The sequence below is a fragment of the Gracilinanus agilis genome, chromosome 1, assembly GCF_016433145.1.
Source record: "Gracilinanus agilis isolate LMUSP501 chromosome 1, AgileGrace, whole genome shotgun sequence".
Classification (NCBI taxonomy): domain Eukaryota; kingdom Metazoa; phylum Chordata; class Mammalia; order Didelphimorphia; family Didelphidae; genus Gracilinanus; species Gracilinanus agilis.
In genome coordinates this window covers 269,231,730-269,251,671 of record NC_058130.1, presented here as the reverse complement: position 1 = coordinate 269,251,671, position 19,942 = coordinate 269,231,730, and the positions used below count along the sequence as shown (strand labels likewise).

The 19,942-nt window shown below is 36.7% G+C and overlaps 1 protein-coding gene across 9 annotated transcripts in view; it reads left to right on the top strand.

The window, feature by feature from the left end:
• DENND4C (DENN domain containing 4C) overlaps positions 1-19,942 on the top strand; it is a 98,332-nt gene that overhangs the window by 73,853 nt on the left and 4,537 nt on the right. For 8 of the 9 annotated variants that reach the window (XM_044661624.1, XM_044661631.1, XM_044661599.1 and 5 more), the window contains 6 exons: positions 3,286-3,463; positions 4,827-4,936; positions 6,130-6,305; positions 10,092-10,274; positions 14,689-14,884; positions 16,107-16,352. In XM_044661624.1, the coding sequence (XP_044517559.1) occupies positions 3,286-3,463; positions 4,827-4,936; positions 6,130-6,305; positions 10,092-10,274; positions 14,689-14,884; positions 16,107-16,352 (1,089 nt within the window). The remainder of the gene's footprint in view (positions 1-3,285; positions 3,464-4,826; positions 4,937-6,129; positions 6,306-10,091; positions 10,275-14,688; positions 14,885-16,106; positions 16,353-19,942) is intronic. The other variant, XM_044661607.1, reaches the window with a different exon arrangement.

The window sequence follows — 19,942 nt, the reverse complement described above, 5'->3', positions numbered from 1 at the left end:
TTAAAAACAATGAAATACAAAATTGTTTACTGGAGCTCTTGTTTTCATAGTTCTGTAAAATGAAGTACTCAAAGAATTCAAGGTTTCTTTCCTTAAAGGAGTATTTGCACCAAATGATTTGACTTTATATTTATATTCTAAAAATGTTTAATTTAAAATCCTTACATTCTATCTTAGAATCGATATTAAGTATTGGTTCCAAGGCAGAAGAGCAGTAAGGGCTGGGCAATTGGGGTTAAGTGACTGGCCCTGGGTCAAACAGCTAGGAAATGTCTGAGACCAGGTTGGGACCTCAGACCTCCTGTTTTCAGATCTGGCTCTATCCACTGAACCAACTAGCTGCCCTTTGTCTTATATTTAAAAGCAGTTTTCAGATCACTTTCATATACATTTTCATTTGATCCAAATGAAGTACTCATTTGTAAGTCTTTGAGTAATTATGTAAATAATACTTAATCGAATCAAGGTTTAAAAGAGTCGAATGGTGAAAATGTAGTTGGGAAGGATTTCTTTTCATTGCATTCATATTCCATAGAAAAATGCTTAATGAGTTTTACTTCTATGGGCTCCAGAGAAGTAGTAACATCCTATTGTATAGAATTAACAAAGGTACAGATATTATGGTCTAAGATATATCAGATTTCTTTATAGACTTATAAGCAAAAAGTTCAGAATTTTCATATGCAAAAGTTTTATATAAAGTAGATTGCTCTATTTTGTATGGTTTTACTATTATACGTTTTTACAGTTTGGGGGTGTCATAGTTACTCTTTAGGAATGAGTACCTGATTATTTCTTGTACCTAATAATAATAATTATATGAATCTGACTCTATTCTCTTTCCTGAGCTTCAGTACTGCATCACCAAGTTCTTATTAGACATTTCAGGCTTAATTTTTTGGAGATGTCTTAAATTCAACATGGCTCAAACTTACCTTCTTATCTCTCTCCACCCCCCCACCCCACTTCTAGACTTAAAGTTTCTGTCAAAGGCACTGCCTTCCTTCCCAGGTCTCTTAACTGTGACGTTATTCTAGACTTCTCATTTTCTCTCATTCCATAAATCCAGTCAGTTAGAAAATCTTATTGTTTATACTACCACAGTGTCTCTCATATCTGACCTCATTTCCACTGTCACCTTTGTTCAGTACCCCATCATCTCTCAGATAAATTATTGCAACAACTTCTTAATTGGTCTTTCTGTCTCTAATTTCTTACTGTTCCAGTCTATCCTCCATACGGTTGCCAGTGGGATTTTCCTTAAGCATAGATCCTACTATGTGGCTCCCCTACTCAATAAACTGTAATAGCTTCTTACTGCCTTTAGGATCAAATTTAAACTCTTCTTTTGAGTTTTGAAGTCTTCCACAAGCCAGCCACAGCCTATCTTTCCAATTTTGTTGGATATTATTCTCCCTCCTTCTGTGATATAGCCAAACAGAGTCCTTTCTGGTTTTCATATATGACTCACTATTCTCCTGTGTCAGTCTATCTGTTATCACATGCCTTTGATGTACTCCCTCCTTACCTCTACCTCACATAGTCCCTCACTTCCTCTAAGATACAGCTCAGGCACCATCTTTTACATAAAAACCTTTCCAGATTCCCCCACCTTCTAGTTCCCTCCCTACTGAACAATCTTGTATTTACATTATATATATTTTTATTTATTCACTTTATGTCTTTGCTAAATATGTACTTGGCTCATGAATTAGAATGTAAATTCCGGGTTACTAGTAGGGATTGTTTCATTCTTTGTACTCCTGTGCCTCAATACATGTTGTTTGACTGATAGGTTGTTGGATTGATTTAAGGTTCACAAAGTGCTTTGATTATGTTTTGTCTCTTGGTCTCCCAACAACCCCATGAGGCTATAGTTACAAACATCATTCCTTTTTCATAGATGTAGAAACTGAGGCTTTGGTGGATTAAGTGCTTTTCCTAGGGTCACAAGCCTCTCTGAGGCTGAGATTCAATCCTTAGTCTTCTGGACACTTCAGAGCAGCTCTTTAAATACTGTGCCATGCTGCTTCTCTTAATTAGGGGAAGTTTTGATGAGAGAGGTAGTTTAATAAGGAAGAACTTGGAAAGAACAGAATAAGTGTTTAATGAATGTGAAGAAGGAAAATTTTTGCAGACCTTAAAAATTAAAGTTGCTCTGGTTTGGTATAGTAGTGGAATTAGAGTAGATGTAGGAGATAGACTAATATGTTCTAAAACAGTGAATGCTTTGGGATTGGAAACCTAGAGAATTTGAGGATTAGGAAGACTTTTGTAGCCCTGTAAACAAATGAGTCCTTGTCTTCAATAATTAAATCCTTGAGGAAAGTTGAAGGAGTTGAGTCAGTTTACACGAATTGTAATGATTAAATGATTATAGTAAAATACTGTAATTAAACCTTGGTGAAAACCAGTAAATAACAGTACTCGAATAACTGAATATTTTTTGATGATGGAAGTTGTGAATGATGATAGTCAAAGCCATTCTTAAGTTATACATTCAAAACTGCCAGACAAAAGAATGCAGTCAAGATAATAACTTTATATTTGAATAGCATTTTACCACTTATAAAACACTAACTTCATTTGACCATCATAACAACTCTATGATGTTGGTAGGGCAGGTATTTGACAGATGAGGAGACAGGTTATATGCCTAATATTATGTAACTAACTTAAGTGACTGAAACGGATTTAAATCTAGACCTTTAGTCTTCTGCTCTGTGACTTGTTCAGCTGTACCAAACTGTCTTTTGCTTTAGAAATTGCTCTGAGAAATTGTGTATTCTTTATCATAGCCATCAAGCTTAAGATTTTTTAAATAGTCATTAAAGCAATTGTTATAATAGAAATGCTACCAGATTGGCAGCCAGTATTCTTTTAAAATTCATATTTTTAAGAATATCCAACCTGTACATTTAATAGGAAGAAAGAAAGAAAAAGGAAGAACAACAGAGAAAGACTTTTAAAGAAAATAAGGCTAACAATGGCATAAGAAGTGAGCTAATATAGAAAACAGAGCTCAGGCATTCATATAGCAGTTTACAAAGTACAACAACTTTGAGATAGGGTCATGGCATAAAATGGGTTTTTCTCTCAAGATCTAAGCACAAAGGGAAAAGTTTCACATATACCAACAATGAAAAGTTTGTGGGTTTGACAAATTAAGTTTTGGTGACTGATGATAAGAAACTTCAGTGAATTTGGGAAGGCTAAAAAAGAATGCCATTTGGATCAATAAATTTACCTATATCTGTGTCTTTGTTTTATTTGTTTCTTTTGAAGGAAGAACCCAGTAGAGATTATAGCTTTCCTGCTGGTTTAGAAGAACATATTTTGGGAGATGATCTAGCAACAAAAATGTGTGCCCCAGGGCTAATCACTAGTGAACTCACACAGAGCAATACAAGCCTTGGCAGTAGCAGCAGCAGCGGGGACGTAGGGAAATTGTCCTATCCAACAGGTATGAAGAACTTATTTTAATATGTCATTGGTATTTAGTATAAGGTAACATTCTTCTTAACACAATTAAATCTATTTACCAAAGTCCTACAACCTCACGTGTAGGTGACACTGGGTATTTTGAAGGCTCTGCCAATAGATTGCAAGCTCTTATAGGGCTTATTAAAAAAAACAAAAAAAAAACACCAAGAGAGTGTGTGTGTGTGTGTGTGTGTGTGTGTGTGTGTGTGTGTGTGTGTGTACTCCTAGAAATGGACTGTATCTGTTATTCAGGGATCATCCTAGCCAAATTTAGGGTGTCTTATCATGAGAGGAAAACAACAACTCATGAATACAATGTTTGAATTGAGGGAGGTGGTGTGGAATTTGGTGGTATTGTGATCTAGATTAGCAGAAGGAATATTTATACAATGGAATCATAAATCCTTAAAATAAGAAGTTTAGTTGTGATAGAATACATTTAGTTGTATAAATTCCCTGATATGTTGGAACATTTTACCACCCCATTAGTTTATGTGGAATGAAATATATGTATATGTATATTTAACAAATTCAAGAACAAAATGTGATTCTGAGTGACTATAGCCATGCATGTCCCAGTGAGGGGATTCCACCACACCTAGGGACAATTTTCATATGCCCCACCCCTCCGCCCAGCAACCCAATGTGAGTATTTCTTCCCACCACTCTCTGGGCCCTGGAGGTCTCTGGACAGGAGTCTCTGGACTGGGAAATCTCTGAGTGGGTGGTGAAGGGAGGCAGGGATGTCTTTGAAGAAGAGGGTAGGAAGAATCTGAAGCTATTTCCTGAAAGACTGTGAGAGCTAGTGCATCACCAAACACTGGTAGTGAGAATGCTGAGAGAATAAGATCACCAACACAGCTGCATCAATAGCATTCCCGGGGGCAGCTGGGTAGCTCAGTGTATTGAGAGCCAGGCCTCAGACACTTCCCAGCTGCGTGACCCTGGGCAAGTCACTTGACCCCCATGGCCTACCCTTGCCACTCTTCTGCCTTGGAGCCAATACACAGTATTGACTCCAAGATGGAAGGTAAGGGTTTTAAAAAAAAAAAAAATAGCATTTCCTATTCTCTGGCTTGGCTGTGGCCAGGCTGAGCCAGAGGTAGTGGAGAGAGTACTGCAGGGAGAGAGGAGGTTCGTAGGCAGCTTGAAGGTACAATCTGGGCACATGATCTCTAAAAGGTTCACCAAGGCTAGACTATAGAATCTCTAATATTCTATTTGAATTTTAGAAAAGTTTTTTTAATACTCATGACTATGGTTTATTTACATTGATAGATTCTGAAATTTAATTCTCTTCTTCTATGGTTTATTATATAGCATTAATGACTGTATCTTTGCAGGTGAAATCCCATTTGCAAGAGGCATAAAGGGTCAGGACTTTGAAAAGTCAGAACATGGATCTTCTCAAAATACCAGCATGTCCAGCATCTACCAAAACTGTGCAATGGAGGTAAAAACAAATCATATTCTGCTAATAAAACTGTATTTTAGTCCTGTGGTTATAAAAGTAAAATCTACATTTTTCAAGTAGGCAAAATTAGACAAAGATATGCTTAAGATGCCCTATTTTAAGATTCCTTATAGGTACACATTGCTTGATTTGTGAAGCAGACAATTTGAATAGGAGTTTAAAGTAAACTTTATTAGCAATTTGTTTGAATTTTGAATTTGGTGGTGATTTTCTATTGGGTGTTTATGGAAAATTGAAGATAATTTTTCAGTTCAGTTATTCTTCATCATTGCTTAGGAAAGTTCAGATGGAATGTTTAATAGAAATTATGTAAAGTTAATATCCTGTAATTTTATGAGGCTAGCACATTGCCTTTGCAAAATGACATATTTAGCAAAATAATTGGTATTTACAATGTATATTTGAGTCGACTGAAAATTAAATCAGGTACATGTGATTAAAACACAATTAATTTTGCATTGGCAAAAATTACTGACAAAATAAGGCAAGAAATTTGTCCTCCAGGGTCTGGGTAGCTCAGTGGATTGAGAGCCAGGCCTAGAGATGGGAGGTCCTACGTTCAAGTCTGGCCTCAGATACTTCCCAGCTGTGTGACCCTGGGCAAGTCACTTGACCCCCATTGCCCATCCTTACCACTCTTCTTCTGTATTGGCTCCAAGACAGAAGGTAAGGGGGGGGGGGGGAGAGAGAGAGAGAGAGAGAGAGAGAGAAGAGGGAGGAAGGAAGGAAGGAAGGAAGGAAGGAAGGAAGGAAAGAAGGAAAGAAGGAAAGAAGGCAAGAAAGAAAGAAAAAGAAGTCCTCCAGAATAACTAAAACTTGTTTATTTGAGGAGAGTGATCTGTTTAGAAGATGAAATTAGTGATAAAGTATCATCTTTTAACTTCTGAAATTCTTGACCTGTTCAAAAATAAGTATGTCTTTAGTAAAATAGTGAATCAGTGACACATATTTAAATTAAAAAGGGAATGTTACATCTATACTGCTTAAAATTGATCCACCCTCACATTATTCTTTGATGGAAGAAAGTAATGTTATACACCTATCTCATTAAATTTTGGGGGAAAGTGTCTTTAGTAAAATTATTACTTTTTTAAAACTTCAATTTCACCAAAATATTAAAGTTAATATTGTTTTATAAGGCTCTTCCACATTTTGCAACTTTCTGCTTTCAGGTCTTGATGTCAAGTTGTTCTCAGTGTAGAGCTTGTGGTGCTTTGGTTTATGATGAAGAAATTATGGCTGGATGGGCTGCAGATGATTCAAATTTGAATACCACCTGTCCATTCTGTAAAAGCAACTTCTTACCCCTCCTTAATGTGGAATTTAAAGATTTACGAGGCTCTGCAAGGTGAGTATATCTCTTAAAAGATCATGGAAATGGAAGGCTCACAGTGAATGCCCCAGGAGGGCATATGGAAAGAGACAAAAATTCTCAGTCTTTCTCCTCTCTTATGCCTCAGGTAGGTGGGTAAGACTTTTTAAATTTACAGTCATATCTTCAATGGTAACAGAGAACTCAATTATTTTAAATTGATATATAGCCCCTCTAAAAAATCTCTTTCTGGGAATTAGTTTGAGATACTTCTGCCCCCAAAATATTAAACATAATTAGCATCTAGAAATATTGATTAGCTTGAACTTCTTGCCTCTGCTCACCCTCTTTATATCTGGGAGAAGCATGACAGAAAAAAAGAGCAGGAAAGAAAGAGAATGCTTAGTCTTTAATAAAATTACAACTTAATGGTTTTTTTTTCCTTATGCTGAGGAAGTCATTTTGTAAGTAGTATATTACTTTAGGGGTTAAATGGGCTTTCCTTGTTTGACACTTAACCTGTTCTGCACTCTTTGTTCCTGTAGTTTGACTTCTGTCAAAGGAATGGGCTGAAGCCAAAATGAATTGCTCTTATGAGCCAGTTGTTAAATGTTCAATTTGAGCATTTAAACCTTGACAATCTCTACAAATTGATTTATTGCTCAGTTGATTGTCTTGACTTAAGAAAATGATGTCAAAAAATCCAAATTTAACTTAAAAGTATATTATTCATATTGTGTAAATAGTATTAGCTCGATCCCATTAATAGTCAAAAATCTACCCAACCCAGGCGTGCTAATGATGTCACTCCCACCTCCCTTAGTGGGGAGGGGAGACGAGTTACCCACACGTGACAATAAGTAACAAATCAAGAATAAGGGACTGCCCTTTGGGCAGTCCAAATCAATGTAGAAACTGCCATTTGTCCATTGAACTAGAGGTGGACCACAGGAAGTGATGAAAGACATGATCTCTTTAAGTAAGTTAGTGAACTTCCTGTGGGGGCAGTTGTCGTCTGGAACTAGAGGAAGAAGCATCTCCTGAGACCACAGTCAGCTTATGCTCTGTTTTGTCACGTGGGTAAGTTAGGCTGGCTTCCTTGGCCTAGCTGGGCCAATTCTAAACTCTGCCTATCCGGCTGTTGGGCCTTGCGGCTTACAGCTTCATTTATTTAGACTTCTAACCTCCCTCTTCTCTTTATCCCTACTCACCTTCCTGGTTGTAAATAAACTCCTCAACCCGATGCTGACTTGGGTCTGATTTAATTACGGAATCAACCTAAATTGTAGATTCCTGGCGGCCACATAATTTTAATATATAAAATATAATAACTAAATTTTAATTCTTACAATATATATTTAACTGGTGAGCTAAGTGTTAAGCATTTATTAGCACACCCCTGCCTCAATCCTAAAGGATTTAAACCTTGCTGCCTTGATGATGGCTACTGCTTTGTGGTATAGCCAGATAAATCCGTCTTTGCAGTGATGATTATAGATCATACATGTAACAGAATTTGTCAGAAGTTGAGGTTCCCTTCCTTGGATTTCTTCAAGCAAAATCTAGATGGTGACCACTTGTTAGGTATGTGATTGAAGATATTCTGGTTGAAGTTTTTATTGGACTAGATGATAGTCAAGGTCATTTTTAGCTCTGAAATTCTGCAGTTCAAATCAGCAACATTTATTAAGCCCCTATTATGTGAAAGATGCTGAGAATTTTCCTGAAATTTTGCTGGTCTAGTACAGATTGGAACTTGCACTGTACCTTTATAGTTGAGGCTTGCCTATGACACCAAAATTAAATCACTCACCAAAGATCACCAAGCCAGTGTCAGAGACAGGCCTTGAACTCAGATCTTTTGTCTCTGAGATCAACCCCCTTATCCATTAAGGTCTGGATATGTAAAAAAGTAAACAACCCAGTGCTCTCACACTCCCTTGTCTTTACTCAGAAAGTTGATAAAGTTATGCTTTAGGAATGATGACTTGACACGGATGGAGAGAACAGTTGGAAGAAGAGACTAGAAGCAGGAAAGACCAATGAAGAGGTTTTTATAATAGTCCAAGGTGATGGAGGTCTGACCCAGGGTTGTAGTTCTGTGAGTGGAAAAAAGTGGAGAAAAGTAGAGAAGTCATGGAGGCAAGTGAGGGAGAGGGAAGAGATGGTTTTAAATTGGTGACCGAAGAGAGGATAGTTTCCTTAACAGAGAAGGGACAGTTTGACAGAAAAGTAGATTTATGGGGGAAAGGAAAAATTCCATGTTGAATTTATTAGTTTGAGATGACTTTAGCACATTGAGACGGAGATGGCATTCAGGAGAACCTATTCACTGGCATATATATATGTATATATATATATGTATGTATGTATCTGCATGTAAAGTAGGAACTAATGAGAAAGTAGAAGGTATCTTTATCTTAGTCAATAAACCTTAAGCACCAGCTATGTGCCAAACATTGCGTTAAGTGCCAGTGATACAAATAAGTAAAAGAAAGGCTATCCCTGCTCTCTATTAGCCTACAATCTAATGAAGGGAGATAAAACACAAAAGAAAGCTGAAAAGCAGGGAGGGGTGGGAGTGGGGATAGGGATGGAAGGGAAAGAATCCAACAAAGAGGGAATTGGGGAGTAGAGAAATCAGAGGAGTTCAAAATGAGTACAGCTCGGAAAGGAGATGTCTGAGGAGTTTATAGCAGAGTGTCCTGATGAGCTGTGAATATATTTAAGGTTGATTGGATCTTGCAAGATGAGATTTCCCATTGACTTTTCTGGGGGTGGGGTGTAAGATCCCACAAGTCTAAAATGAGGGTAGCTAAAACACTTTTTCTAATCCCCTCATTGTCAGAGATAGAAACTAAAACTTATGGATTTTGTGATTTACCCAGTTAACACAGGAAATAAATAGCAGAGCTGGAATTAAATATAAGTTTTCTGACTCCAAATCTAGCATTCTGTCATTCTTGGATTTTAAAATAGTTCACCAAGAGTAAGGTATGATGGTGTTGATGCCCTACCCCAGATTTTGGGGAGAATTTATTAAATGTCTCCCATGTGGATAGAATGTAGGAACTGAGGGAGTGCTGGGGAAAATAAACATTAAATACGATGTGACCTTGCCCTTGTGAAGCTTACAGCTAGTAAGGATCATGTCCCAAAACTGTAATACAAATTATCCATTACTCTGAGGCCCAGAGTAGATGGTATCCTTTCTTTATATCTCTTAGTCACCTTGCTATTTTTAACTGAGGATTGAACAGCCCAGAGCAATCATATATGTATGTGTCCACAAATATATACCTATAGTCTTTGAAGTTTGCTTCATCTTCTTTGTTTCCCCATCCACCCTTGCCTTAGATTGAATTTAATAGTCCTAAAAGCTAGTCATAAGCCAGACCTGCCAAATGTAGAGAACTAAGATAGCAAAACATTGCCTACAGATTTGGGCCTTGAGATTCTGGATTTAGATACATTATAATTCATGTAGCCTAATGGAATCAGTATCCATACCTTATTTGAAAAACTTTTAAATGTCTAAATTATCTTGACAATATGAATTGCCTATGGATGTTTTAAATCTAATATCAATTTGGTTCTTTCTGGTGCTAGTCAGCTGAAGAGCATAAGGAATCATGAAGGATTTCCCTTTCTTGATCTTTAATTGCTTTTCTTTCTAGTACCAACCCCTTTTCCTTCCAGTAGAGCAGTGAGTATCACCTTGGTGATGATTACACACCACTGCAAAGAGTGTTTGCTGATGAAAATAATTCTACAGATATACTATTAAGTATTTTCTTTTTCTCACTTCTCTGCCCCATTTAGTTTTCTTCTGAAGCCAAGCACCTCTGGTGACAGTTTACAGAGTGGAAGCATTCCATTAGTGACGGATCCCCCAGAACACAAACCTATGCCTAGTCCAGCAGAACCTGACCTGATGACCTTCATGGATTTCCCAAAGCACAGCCAGATTATAACTGAAGGAATAATTTCTGCAACTGAAACAAGGTATCCTAGATTATGTAAATTTTTTATTATAAGCTGAATAACCCTTAAAAAATTTAATCTGAATAGGTAAATTGATTTGCCTGTTTTAGCATTGGTTTTTTTCACTTTCAATTTCAGCCAAATTTAATTAGCTTTGATAGAATCACAGAATGTCAGAGCTAGAAGGGATCTTAAGAGATCAACCAATTCAGTACCTCTTATTTTACAGATCAGGAATCTACGGCTTAAAGATCTGCCCAAAGTAACACAGCCAGTAAGTGACAGAAACACTGAACTTGTGTAGTACTCCAAGCTGACGTGCTAACATGATTTGACTTTTTAATGTTCATTTGTAGGTACACCATATGTTGTTTAATAAGTGAATTTGCCTGCAGGTCATGATAGCAACTATATTACATTCTTATACAAATCACTTCTTATATTTTAAGGTCCTCAGCAGCCATCTTTCCCCATTTAGAGTTAGATTCTATTGCCAACACTCTCAAAGTGTCAAAGTGCACCACAGTATTTTCAGAACTTATGTATTGTTTTATATATAATGTTTTTAGTTTATCTTTATTAAGAAGCTTAAAATGATATAAGCAGTATGTAATTTGACTAACTTGTTCAATCAGCAAGCATTTATTATATGCTAAGTACTATGCAAAACCTCCATCAGGGATCAGGAAAGATGTCATAAAGAAGGTAGCACTGGGACTGAGGCTTAAAAAAAACCCCCAGTATTCCAAAAGGGCAGAGATGAGAAGAGACTGTGTTCTAGTATAGGATGTGGGGGAAGATGGTTTATTCAGTCATTCATCAAGCATTCATTAGATGTCCAAACACAGCGGTAGTTGTATTGGGTGTCTTAGGAAAGGCAAGAACAGTACTACTCTCAAAGAGCTGACAGCTAATGGTAGAAATAGCATTGAAAAAATTGTATCATTTCACAAAAACAGAAGATTTTGTGATTAACTCTTATCTCAAGCAGTTATCATTCATATAACTCTTTAAGATCAACAAAGCCATGGGGGAGGGTGCAGGGGGAGCATTTAAGTGGCAGAGTGGATAGAGTGCCAAGACTGGTCTTGAGTTCAAATTTGGCCTCAGACACTTCCTAGTTGTGTTACATTGGGCAAGTCATTTAACCCTGTTTGCCTAAGTAAGGGTTAAAAAAAAAATCAACAAAGCTCTTTGTATCAACCCCAAGAACTAGATATATAAATTTTATAGAAGAAACTAAGACCTAGAGAGTATTGGTACAGGATTTGAATATTCTTTTTATCATTCTTTTAACAATAAATCCAATGATCTTTCCTCTGCAGTATGATATTCTTTCATAGCACACCTCACTTTCTTCAATGATCAGATTTTTAAAAAAGAGTTTTTAGAAAGGAAACAGGTATATATTGTTCACTTTTCTCAGTTTTTATTAGGTACTTTTGGAGCAAAGTCATTACTGCTTTCTGTTGGTAATCATTTATGTCATAAACTGTCATAAATAATTTGTAAATCATAAAGTATTCTTTCTCTACATCTATTTTAACAATGGGAAATTATCAAAATTCCATATTGCATGATACCATCAGTTTCAGTAACTCCCAAGTTGTTTTAGTCAACTTTCTGGGAAGAATATAATTAGAAGTATTGTTTGTCTAAACAAAATTTATCAATGAACTTTTTAAAAATAGAGAGCTACAAATGCAGCTTTTAAAAGTTTAGAAATTTCCCTATAAAAGTAAAACTATGGGGAGAAGGCTGGAAATATTGCTTTGTAGAAACCAATAAGTATACCTTTATAGCTACAACAAAGGTATAAGAATAGAAAATGAACTGTGGTTCTAGCAATTGTTATAAATATTTTTTTAAAATAGCTAAAATGAATAGCAATAGAAAAAATGCTAAAAATCTACAAATTCAACTCAAAAACCATAATTAGGAAGCCAGAGATATACTAAAAAGCAATAAAAACACCCAAAAGGTAGGAAATTTAGCTTAAAATTACTAGGGAACTTCAGGAGTGATGGCAGCAAGGTAATATATGAAGCACAGGAGAAAGACAAAATAGATAATTAAGCTTAATAGTTTCTCATGATTAGTCTATTTGAATCTGTATTCAGACAACAGTTACACAGACTTTGTTTGGAATAGGTCTTTAAATGAATCTGTTAATTGTTCATCAAAGTCATTTTTTAATTTCAAGGCAAACAAGATAAAAATTATGTAGGAAAATCCAAGCTTAAATTGTTTATCCATTATCCATTTCTATATATTTCCAACAAAGTCCAGCAGCAAGAGTTAGAAAGAGAAATTCCATTTAATATAACTGTAGACAATATAAAATACCTGGGAATCTCTTTGCTAAGACAAAACACAGGAATTATATGAACACAATTACAAAACACTTTTCACACAAATAAAGTTAGATCTAAACAATTTGAAAAACAATCAAACTACCCAAAGAAACCCCTATTTTATGGAACTAGAAAAAAATAATAACAGAATTCATCTGGAAAAAACAAAAGAATATCAGGGGAATTAATGGGGGAAAAAATGTGAAGGTTGGGGGCCTAGCAGTACCAGAGCTACTATAAAGCAGTAATCAAAACAATCTGATACTGGCTAAGAAAAAGAGTGGTGGATTAGTGGTGTAAATGACTTTAGCAATATAGTTTTTGATAGACCCAAAGATCCCAGCTTTGAGGGTAAGAACTCGGTATTTGATGAAAACTGGAAAACAATATGGCAAAAATTAAGCATAGACCAATATCTCAAATCCTATGTCAACAGAAGGTAAAACTGGATATGTGATTTAGACATAAAGGATGGTACTATAATTAGGAGAACATAGAATAATTTACCTGTCAGATCTATGGAGAAGGGAAGAATTTATGACCAAACAAGAGATAGAGAAAATTACAAGATGTAAAATGAATAATTTTGTTTACATTTAAAAGTTTTTGTACAAACAAAACCAATGTATCCAAGATTGGAAGGGAAAGAACGAACTGGGGGTGGGGGGGGGGAGATTCTATAAAGATGTCTGATAAAGGTCTCATTTCTTAGCTCTATAGAGAATAAAGTCAAATTTATAATAATACAATTCATTTCCCAGATGAAGAAATCAAAGCTATGGAATAATCATATGAAAAAATGTTCTCAAGTCTCTCTAGATTAAGGAAATACAATTAAAGCAACTTTGAGGTACTACCTCAAGCCTATCAGATTGGCCAATATGACAGTAAAGGAAAATAATAAATGTTGGAGAAGATGTTGGCAAAATTGGGACAGTAATACATGGCTGGTGGAGTTTTGAACTGATACAGCCATCCTGAAGGAGAGTTTGGAACTATGCCCAAATGACTATAAAACTGTGTATATTCTTTGATCCATTAATACCACTACTAGGTCTATATCCCAAAGAAAAGACCTACTTACACAAAAATATTTATAGTTGCTCTTTTTGTGGTGGCAAAGAATTGGAAATTGAAGGGATGTCCATCAATTGGGGAATGACTAAACAAATTGTTAGTAATGGAATATTATTGTGCTATAAGAAATGATGAACAGGATAATTTTGGAAAAAACTGGAAAGACCTATATGAACTGAAGCAGAGTAAAATAAGCTGAACCAGGAGAATGTTGTACACAGTAACAGCAATATTGTGGAACAATTCAAATGTGATAGACTTCTCTACTCTCAATAATACAATGATCCAGGATAATTCTGAGAGACTTATGACAAAGAATACTATTTATCTCCAGAGAAAGAACTATTGGACTTGGAATGTAGATCAAAGCATGTAATTTTTTCACTTTTTGAGGGGGGTGTTGTGTTTTTGTTTTGGGGTTTTAGTTTTATATGATTATTCTCTTATAAAAATGATTAGTATTGAGAGCCAGGCCTAGAGTTAGGAAATCCTAGGTTCAAATCTGGTCCCTGACACTTCCCAGCTGTGTGACCCTGGGCAAGTCACTTGACCCCCATTGCCTACCCTTACCACTCTTCCACCAAGGAACTAATACACAGAAGTTAAGGGTTTAAAAATATTTTTAAAAAATGATAGGTAAGGAAATATGTTTTGCATGATAATAAATGTATAACCTAGATCAAATTGCTTGCCAGCTCCAGGAGAGGGGAAGAGGGAGGAAGGGAGACAGTTTGGTTCATGTTAACTTAGGAAAACTGTGTGAAATTTTTTATTACATACAATTGGTAAAATAAATGATTAAAAAAAATGTTTTCCTTGATTTTGAACCATCTCTGCCTTTCTAGTACTGATCCAGATTGATTGTGAGACATCATTTTGGGGGATATTGCTATAATTTCTGTGTGTTATTGCAAATATATTAATATCAAAGAAAGGAGAGGTTATAAAGCAGTGTAACAATGAAAAAAAAGTACAGTTTTATTTGAGTATTTTTTCTTTTAAAGTATTGAGCCAAAGGAAGAAAGTGGAGACTTCCCAAGTGTGAAAACTACATCTGTAACTAATAATTTTTCAAGTCGAGGAGTATCTTTGACTCGAAGCCACAGTGTTGGAGGCCCTTTGCAAAATATTGATTTTTCTCAGAGACCTTTCCATGGCATTTCAACAGTTAGTCTACCAAACAGTTTACAGGAAGTTGTGGTAAGTAACAGGAAATATTATGGTCCTATTATAAATTTGTATAATAAAGTTGCTGTTACGCAGCATAACTTTGCAAAAGAAAGTGTTTGATGAATATTTCTTTAGAAAACATTAGTTCATTTACTAAGGACTTTAATTTCAATCATTCTGATGATTTCTGCCACTTAGGCCCTCTCCTTATCAGAAACTATTGCATTTAAAAGAGAAAACTTTAATAATTTTTTTTCTACCACTTTTCCAACTTTTGGTCCAAAAATTAGTTTAGTTCCAATTATTACATATTATACTCTTCAGCATATTAGCTCTTTATTTTATAAAATTTTTGTTGAGTGTAAAGCAAATGACAGAAGAATAAGGTATAATTAAGGAATGACACTATTGATTTATGTTAAACCTCTGCATCAAGTTATATGAATTGGCTTAAACTGCTTTGAACTGCCACTCTTTTTTGAGTGTAACAGAAGCATCTTAAAATGCAAAATATGTTGCAAATATTTTAAAATTTGTAGATATCAAAAAAGGAAAAACATCTGTCTCTTCTATTATTCCTAAATAATTTGATTCAGAAATACCTCATTCTAAAGCCTAAGTTCTTAAACCAAGATCTATGATGTTAAGGAGTTTGTGAACATCTCTTTTTTTCACTAACTGAAATTTAGCATTTTCTTTAATTTTTTAAAAATATATATATATTCTGAGAACAGGATCATGAACTTTACCAAACAGAAGGGTCTGTGGGGAAAGAAAAAGAAGTTAAGAACCACTGTTCTAAAGAGTTTGACAGTGATAGGGATTTTTCAGAAAGGAAGGAAGGAAAGAATAGTCTCAGTAAAACAAAAATTAACAAGAAAAAACAAGTAGTTCAATGATGTTACAAACCAACGTATCAGATTTATTACTGCTTCGTTAAATTTAGCAAGCTTTTAAATAAGAAACTTTGTAATATGTTTATATTTTCTTAATTATAATGTGTTTGATAAGTTCAATTTTTTTAAGGGAAATTGGTAAATACAATTTAAAATACCACTCATAAAAGCTTAAACACATATTTTGAATAAATCATATTTGGTTTTTTTTTTGACATTGTTGTGTCAATGATTTATGAAGTAGATGTTATATTATGCTATCATATCATAGTATATAATTGAGTTTCTGTCAATGAAAAGTGTAAAATAAAGAAGTAAGCAGTTTCTGTTGGCTTTTTTCCCCCTTTCACTGCAAGGATCCTTTAAGGAAGAGACCCAACCCTTCTCCCGTTTCAGTTCCCTACTTGAGTCCTTTAGTGCTTCGAAAAGAACTTGAATCTCTGTTGGAGAATGAGGGAGATCAAGTGATTCACACATCTTCATTCATCAATCAACATCCAATCATTTTCTGGAATCTGGTTTGGTATTTCAGACGTTTGGACCTTCCAAGCAATTTACCAGGACTTATCCTCACATCTGAACATTGTAATAAAGGAGTACAGGTAGGTATTAACTTGTTTAGTTAAACTATATACAAAGAGGTGACAGTTATGAAAACCTAAGGGAATCAATGAGATATGTAGGTGATATGAATATTATAGAGCAATTATATTTTAGCCCATGAAGATCCTTTTCAGGATCAGTAAAGAAATATTTATATTATTTTGAAAGGGTGATTTATAAGTACAGGCTAAAGGTGGGAGTAGTTTTGAATTATTCTTTCAGATATCATTTCATAAGTATTTTCCATGTTATATCAAGTTGGATTTTTTTGCAAAAACTAGCTGATAATATGAGTATCTTCTGGAAACAGGAAGTAACCAACAACATTTGTATCTGTGAGTTTACAGCTAAAGAATTCTAGAGTCCTTGCATCAACTGAATATAGGAAGTGTCTTGGCTTCCTTTGACATGACATTGAAGTTGTTTCTTGTCATAGAAAGGAGCTTCTCTTCTCAGCTCCTCAGTATATGCTCAGTTTTATAAGAAAAATCTGTGTAGACTTCAGAGTCATGTGACTAAACAAGATAGAGGGCTTCATCCTCACAAGCCCTCAGACCTCTCCAGAATAAAAATTAAACCCAAAAGGTATAATTGCAACTCACTCTACAGTGTAATGCACTGATGGCAAACTTTTTAGAGGGATGGGTGATGTGAGAAATGTCTTCAGGTGCCTGTGGAGAGAGGAAGAAGGGGGAAGGGGAGCAGCCCTCATTCCTCTGGTCTCCTAGATAAAAATTCTGGTGAACTCTGTGCTGGGATGACAGTGCTTATGACCACAGAGAGGGCTCTGAGTGCCCCCTCTGGCACAGATGCCATAGGTTTACGACCATGAGCTAAGGTGTGTTATAAAGAAATGGGGTAATTTTGGCCAAAGGAGGGATAAAGGATGATGAGGTGATATGGAAGAGGAATGAAGGAGATAGCTGACTGTATGGAAAGGATGAATGAGGTGGTATATAGGAAGGTAGGGGAATGACAGGGAGTATACAAGAGGGCAGCTTAAACAGGCTTATTCACCCAGGCTAGAGACAGAAGATACTGGGGAATATAGGCTGCCCTTCAGGCAGGGAAGGTACCTCTAAGGTACAAGAGGAATTTGGGCCAGTCAGAAATGTTTATGTCAAAGCTGGGGTTTTCTCTTGTTAATTTCTAAAGTCCTTTGAGGGAGGAGACAAAAGGACTCCTCCCTGCCAGTGAAACTGATGACTGCAGGAAGTCTCAGCCAAGATGGATGCCTGAGGTTCCCTCAAGAAATAAAAGAAAAAAATTCCTTCCCTCTTCAGCCCTTGCCTTAATCTTCGATACAGTGATTCACTAGAGACTTGTATAGGTAAAAAAGGGGATTTATTAAAGTCAGAAATAATCAGAGGGAAAGAGGTTTTAGGTTTTTAACCTCTGCTAGGGAGAAGGCTGGTGTTGGGGGATGGGTCACAGGAGAGGGTTAGGCTATCCCAGTCAGGAAGGTTTGACTGCCTTTGAAGTAAAGTATTTATCAAATCACTAAACTAAACCTACAATGTCCAATCGCCAAACCCACCCTTCCTCCCAGGGCCCAAAGGGAAATTCAGGGGAAATAGCAGGGATGTAATGGAGAGATCAGGGAAAGGTCCAGAGAAGGTCCAATCAGATAGGTCCAAATTTCCCCAAGACAAAATAAGCACAAGGCAGTGTCAAAGCCAAAAGGCCAAAGCCAAGCCAAAAAGCTGAAGCCAACAGGCTAAGCCAAAGCCCAAAAAGCAAAAATCCCCAGGCAAAGCGAAAGCCAGAAGGCAAAAGCCCCATCAGTTGGAACTTTAGCCCAATTTATAGCCTCAGGTTCCAACTGACTTTCTGAAGATTCTAAAACCTCTTAACTGCCAGGCTGTGACAGTTTGAAATGGCAGAAGCAAAAGGCTTCTGCTAGCAATATTGCATTACAGGTGTCAGGCACCCTAACAAGGTAATAACCTGTGTTAAAAGAGGATGGGGTGAGAGTGCACGCACGCACACACACACACACACACCCTGTGTGAATGCTACTAATAGAAGGGTTATGCCTCTCCCACCTGACAGGCTCTGCTGGACTGAGCCTGCCAAGCTGTTTCCTTTCAACAGTTTCCTAGGCAGGGAACCACTGAGAAGTTGTGTGTGTTGCCAGCTTCTCTAGTTCCTCAACCTGGGGTTGGTTTGAATGTTGATATGGGCTATTAATGCACTTATTGGATAACGCTATGAATCTGACTACGTGACTATCTTCCCCTTCCTAATGGCTTTAGATATATCTACCACTCAGGAAAGGTACTTCAATCTTCAACTTGGCATCAAACAACTGTATTTAATTCTGGCTTAACAGGGTTAGGAACAAGGGAAAGGATGGAGGATCTGGGAATGTTATTGCTAATTATCTAAGTAAATGATCAAAGATATAGAGGTTTCTGGATCAGGTAAAAGCTGGAGATTCTTCACCCTCTCACTAACTCTGGCTTGACTTGGCCAGAGCCAAGCCAAAGAATAGGGAAGGCTGTTGATGATCTTGAATGACAGTGCTACCATATAGCTCTCTAGATCTCTCAGGCAAGGAAGTTGAATTGCAGATATAGGGCCTATCCTCCCTCTCTTGAACCTCCCACCTTCCAAAATTGCTCCAGAATGAGCTGTCTTGTGCTGTGCATGATGGGTATTTATAGGGTTGGCTCCAACTGACTTTTGGCCCTGGCTTACAGCACCTGGGTACATTCCGAAGTCTCCGACTGATGATCTTGTCCCTCAGTGGTATCCATCTTGTTGCAGAAATTCATTGTAACACCTGATGAAATAAGAGTGAAAGGGGCCATCTAAGTGGCTCCGTGATTTGAGAGCCAGGCCTAAAGGCAGAAGGTTCTGAGTTCAAATCTGGCTTCAGATACTTCCTAGCTGTGTGACGCTGGGCAAGTCACTTAACCTCCATTGTAAGGGGGAAATATGGGTTTTATGGGTTCAATATATTAAAAGGTGGTCGCCAGGGGAAATTTCCCCAATTAAGGAATAATCTCAAGTCAAAATTGAGTTTTATGGTGATTTATTTACAGTTAGGAAGGTTGAAGATAGGGAAATTGAGAGAGAGAAACTCTGGTCCGGACCAGAGGCCAGGTAAGAATTTAGAGGCCCAGCAGAGGGGCACAGAGGTTAATTAAACAAGGCTTCTAGCCACAAGGCCTTTTATAATTAGAGAGGCAAGAGAGGCCTCCCTGAGGGTAGAGCCTCCAGAAATGCCAAGGGAAGAGAGAGAGAGTCAGCCTAACTTACCCACATGACAATTGAAAGGGAAGCAGTCAGAAGTCCCCCCAGAGTCTCAGCATTCCAACACTCCTCCATAAACCAGAAGAGGTCCTTACCAGATACTCTCTTCCACTGAAGACCTCAGCTGAGGACCTTCTCCTTTTAAAGGGGTCACTTATGTGTCACTTCCTATTCCTCCCTCCTAATTTGCATGTCCAATCACAATAGACAGTTCTCATAGACCACCTAGGGGGCAGGTCAGTTGATTCTGATTTGTCCCTCACTCTAGCACACATGGGTGATTAAATCTAAAGATGGGCAGTGTAGACTTAATCTAATTATCACACTAGCT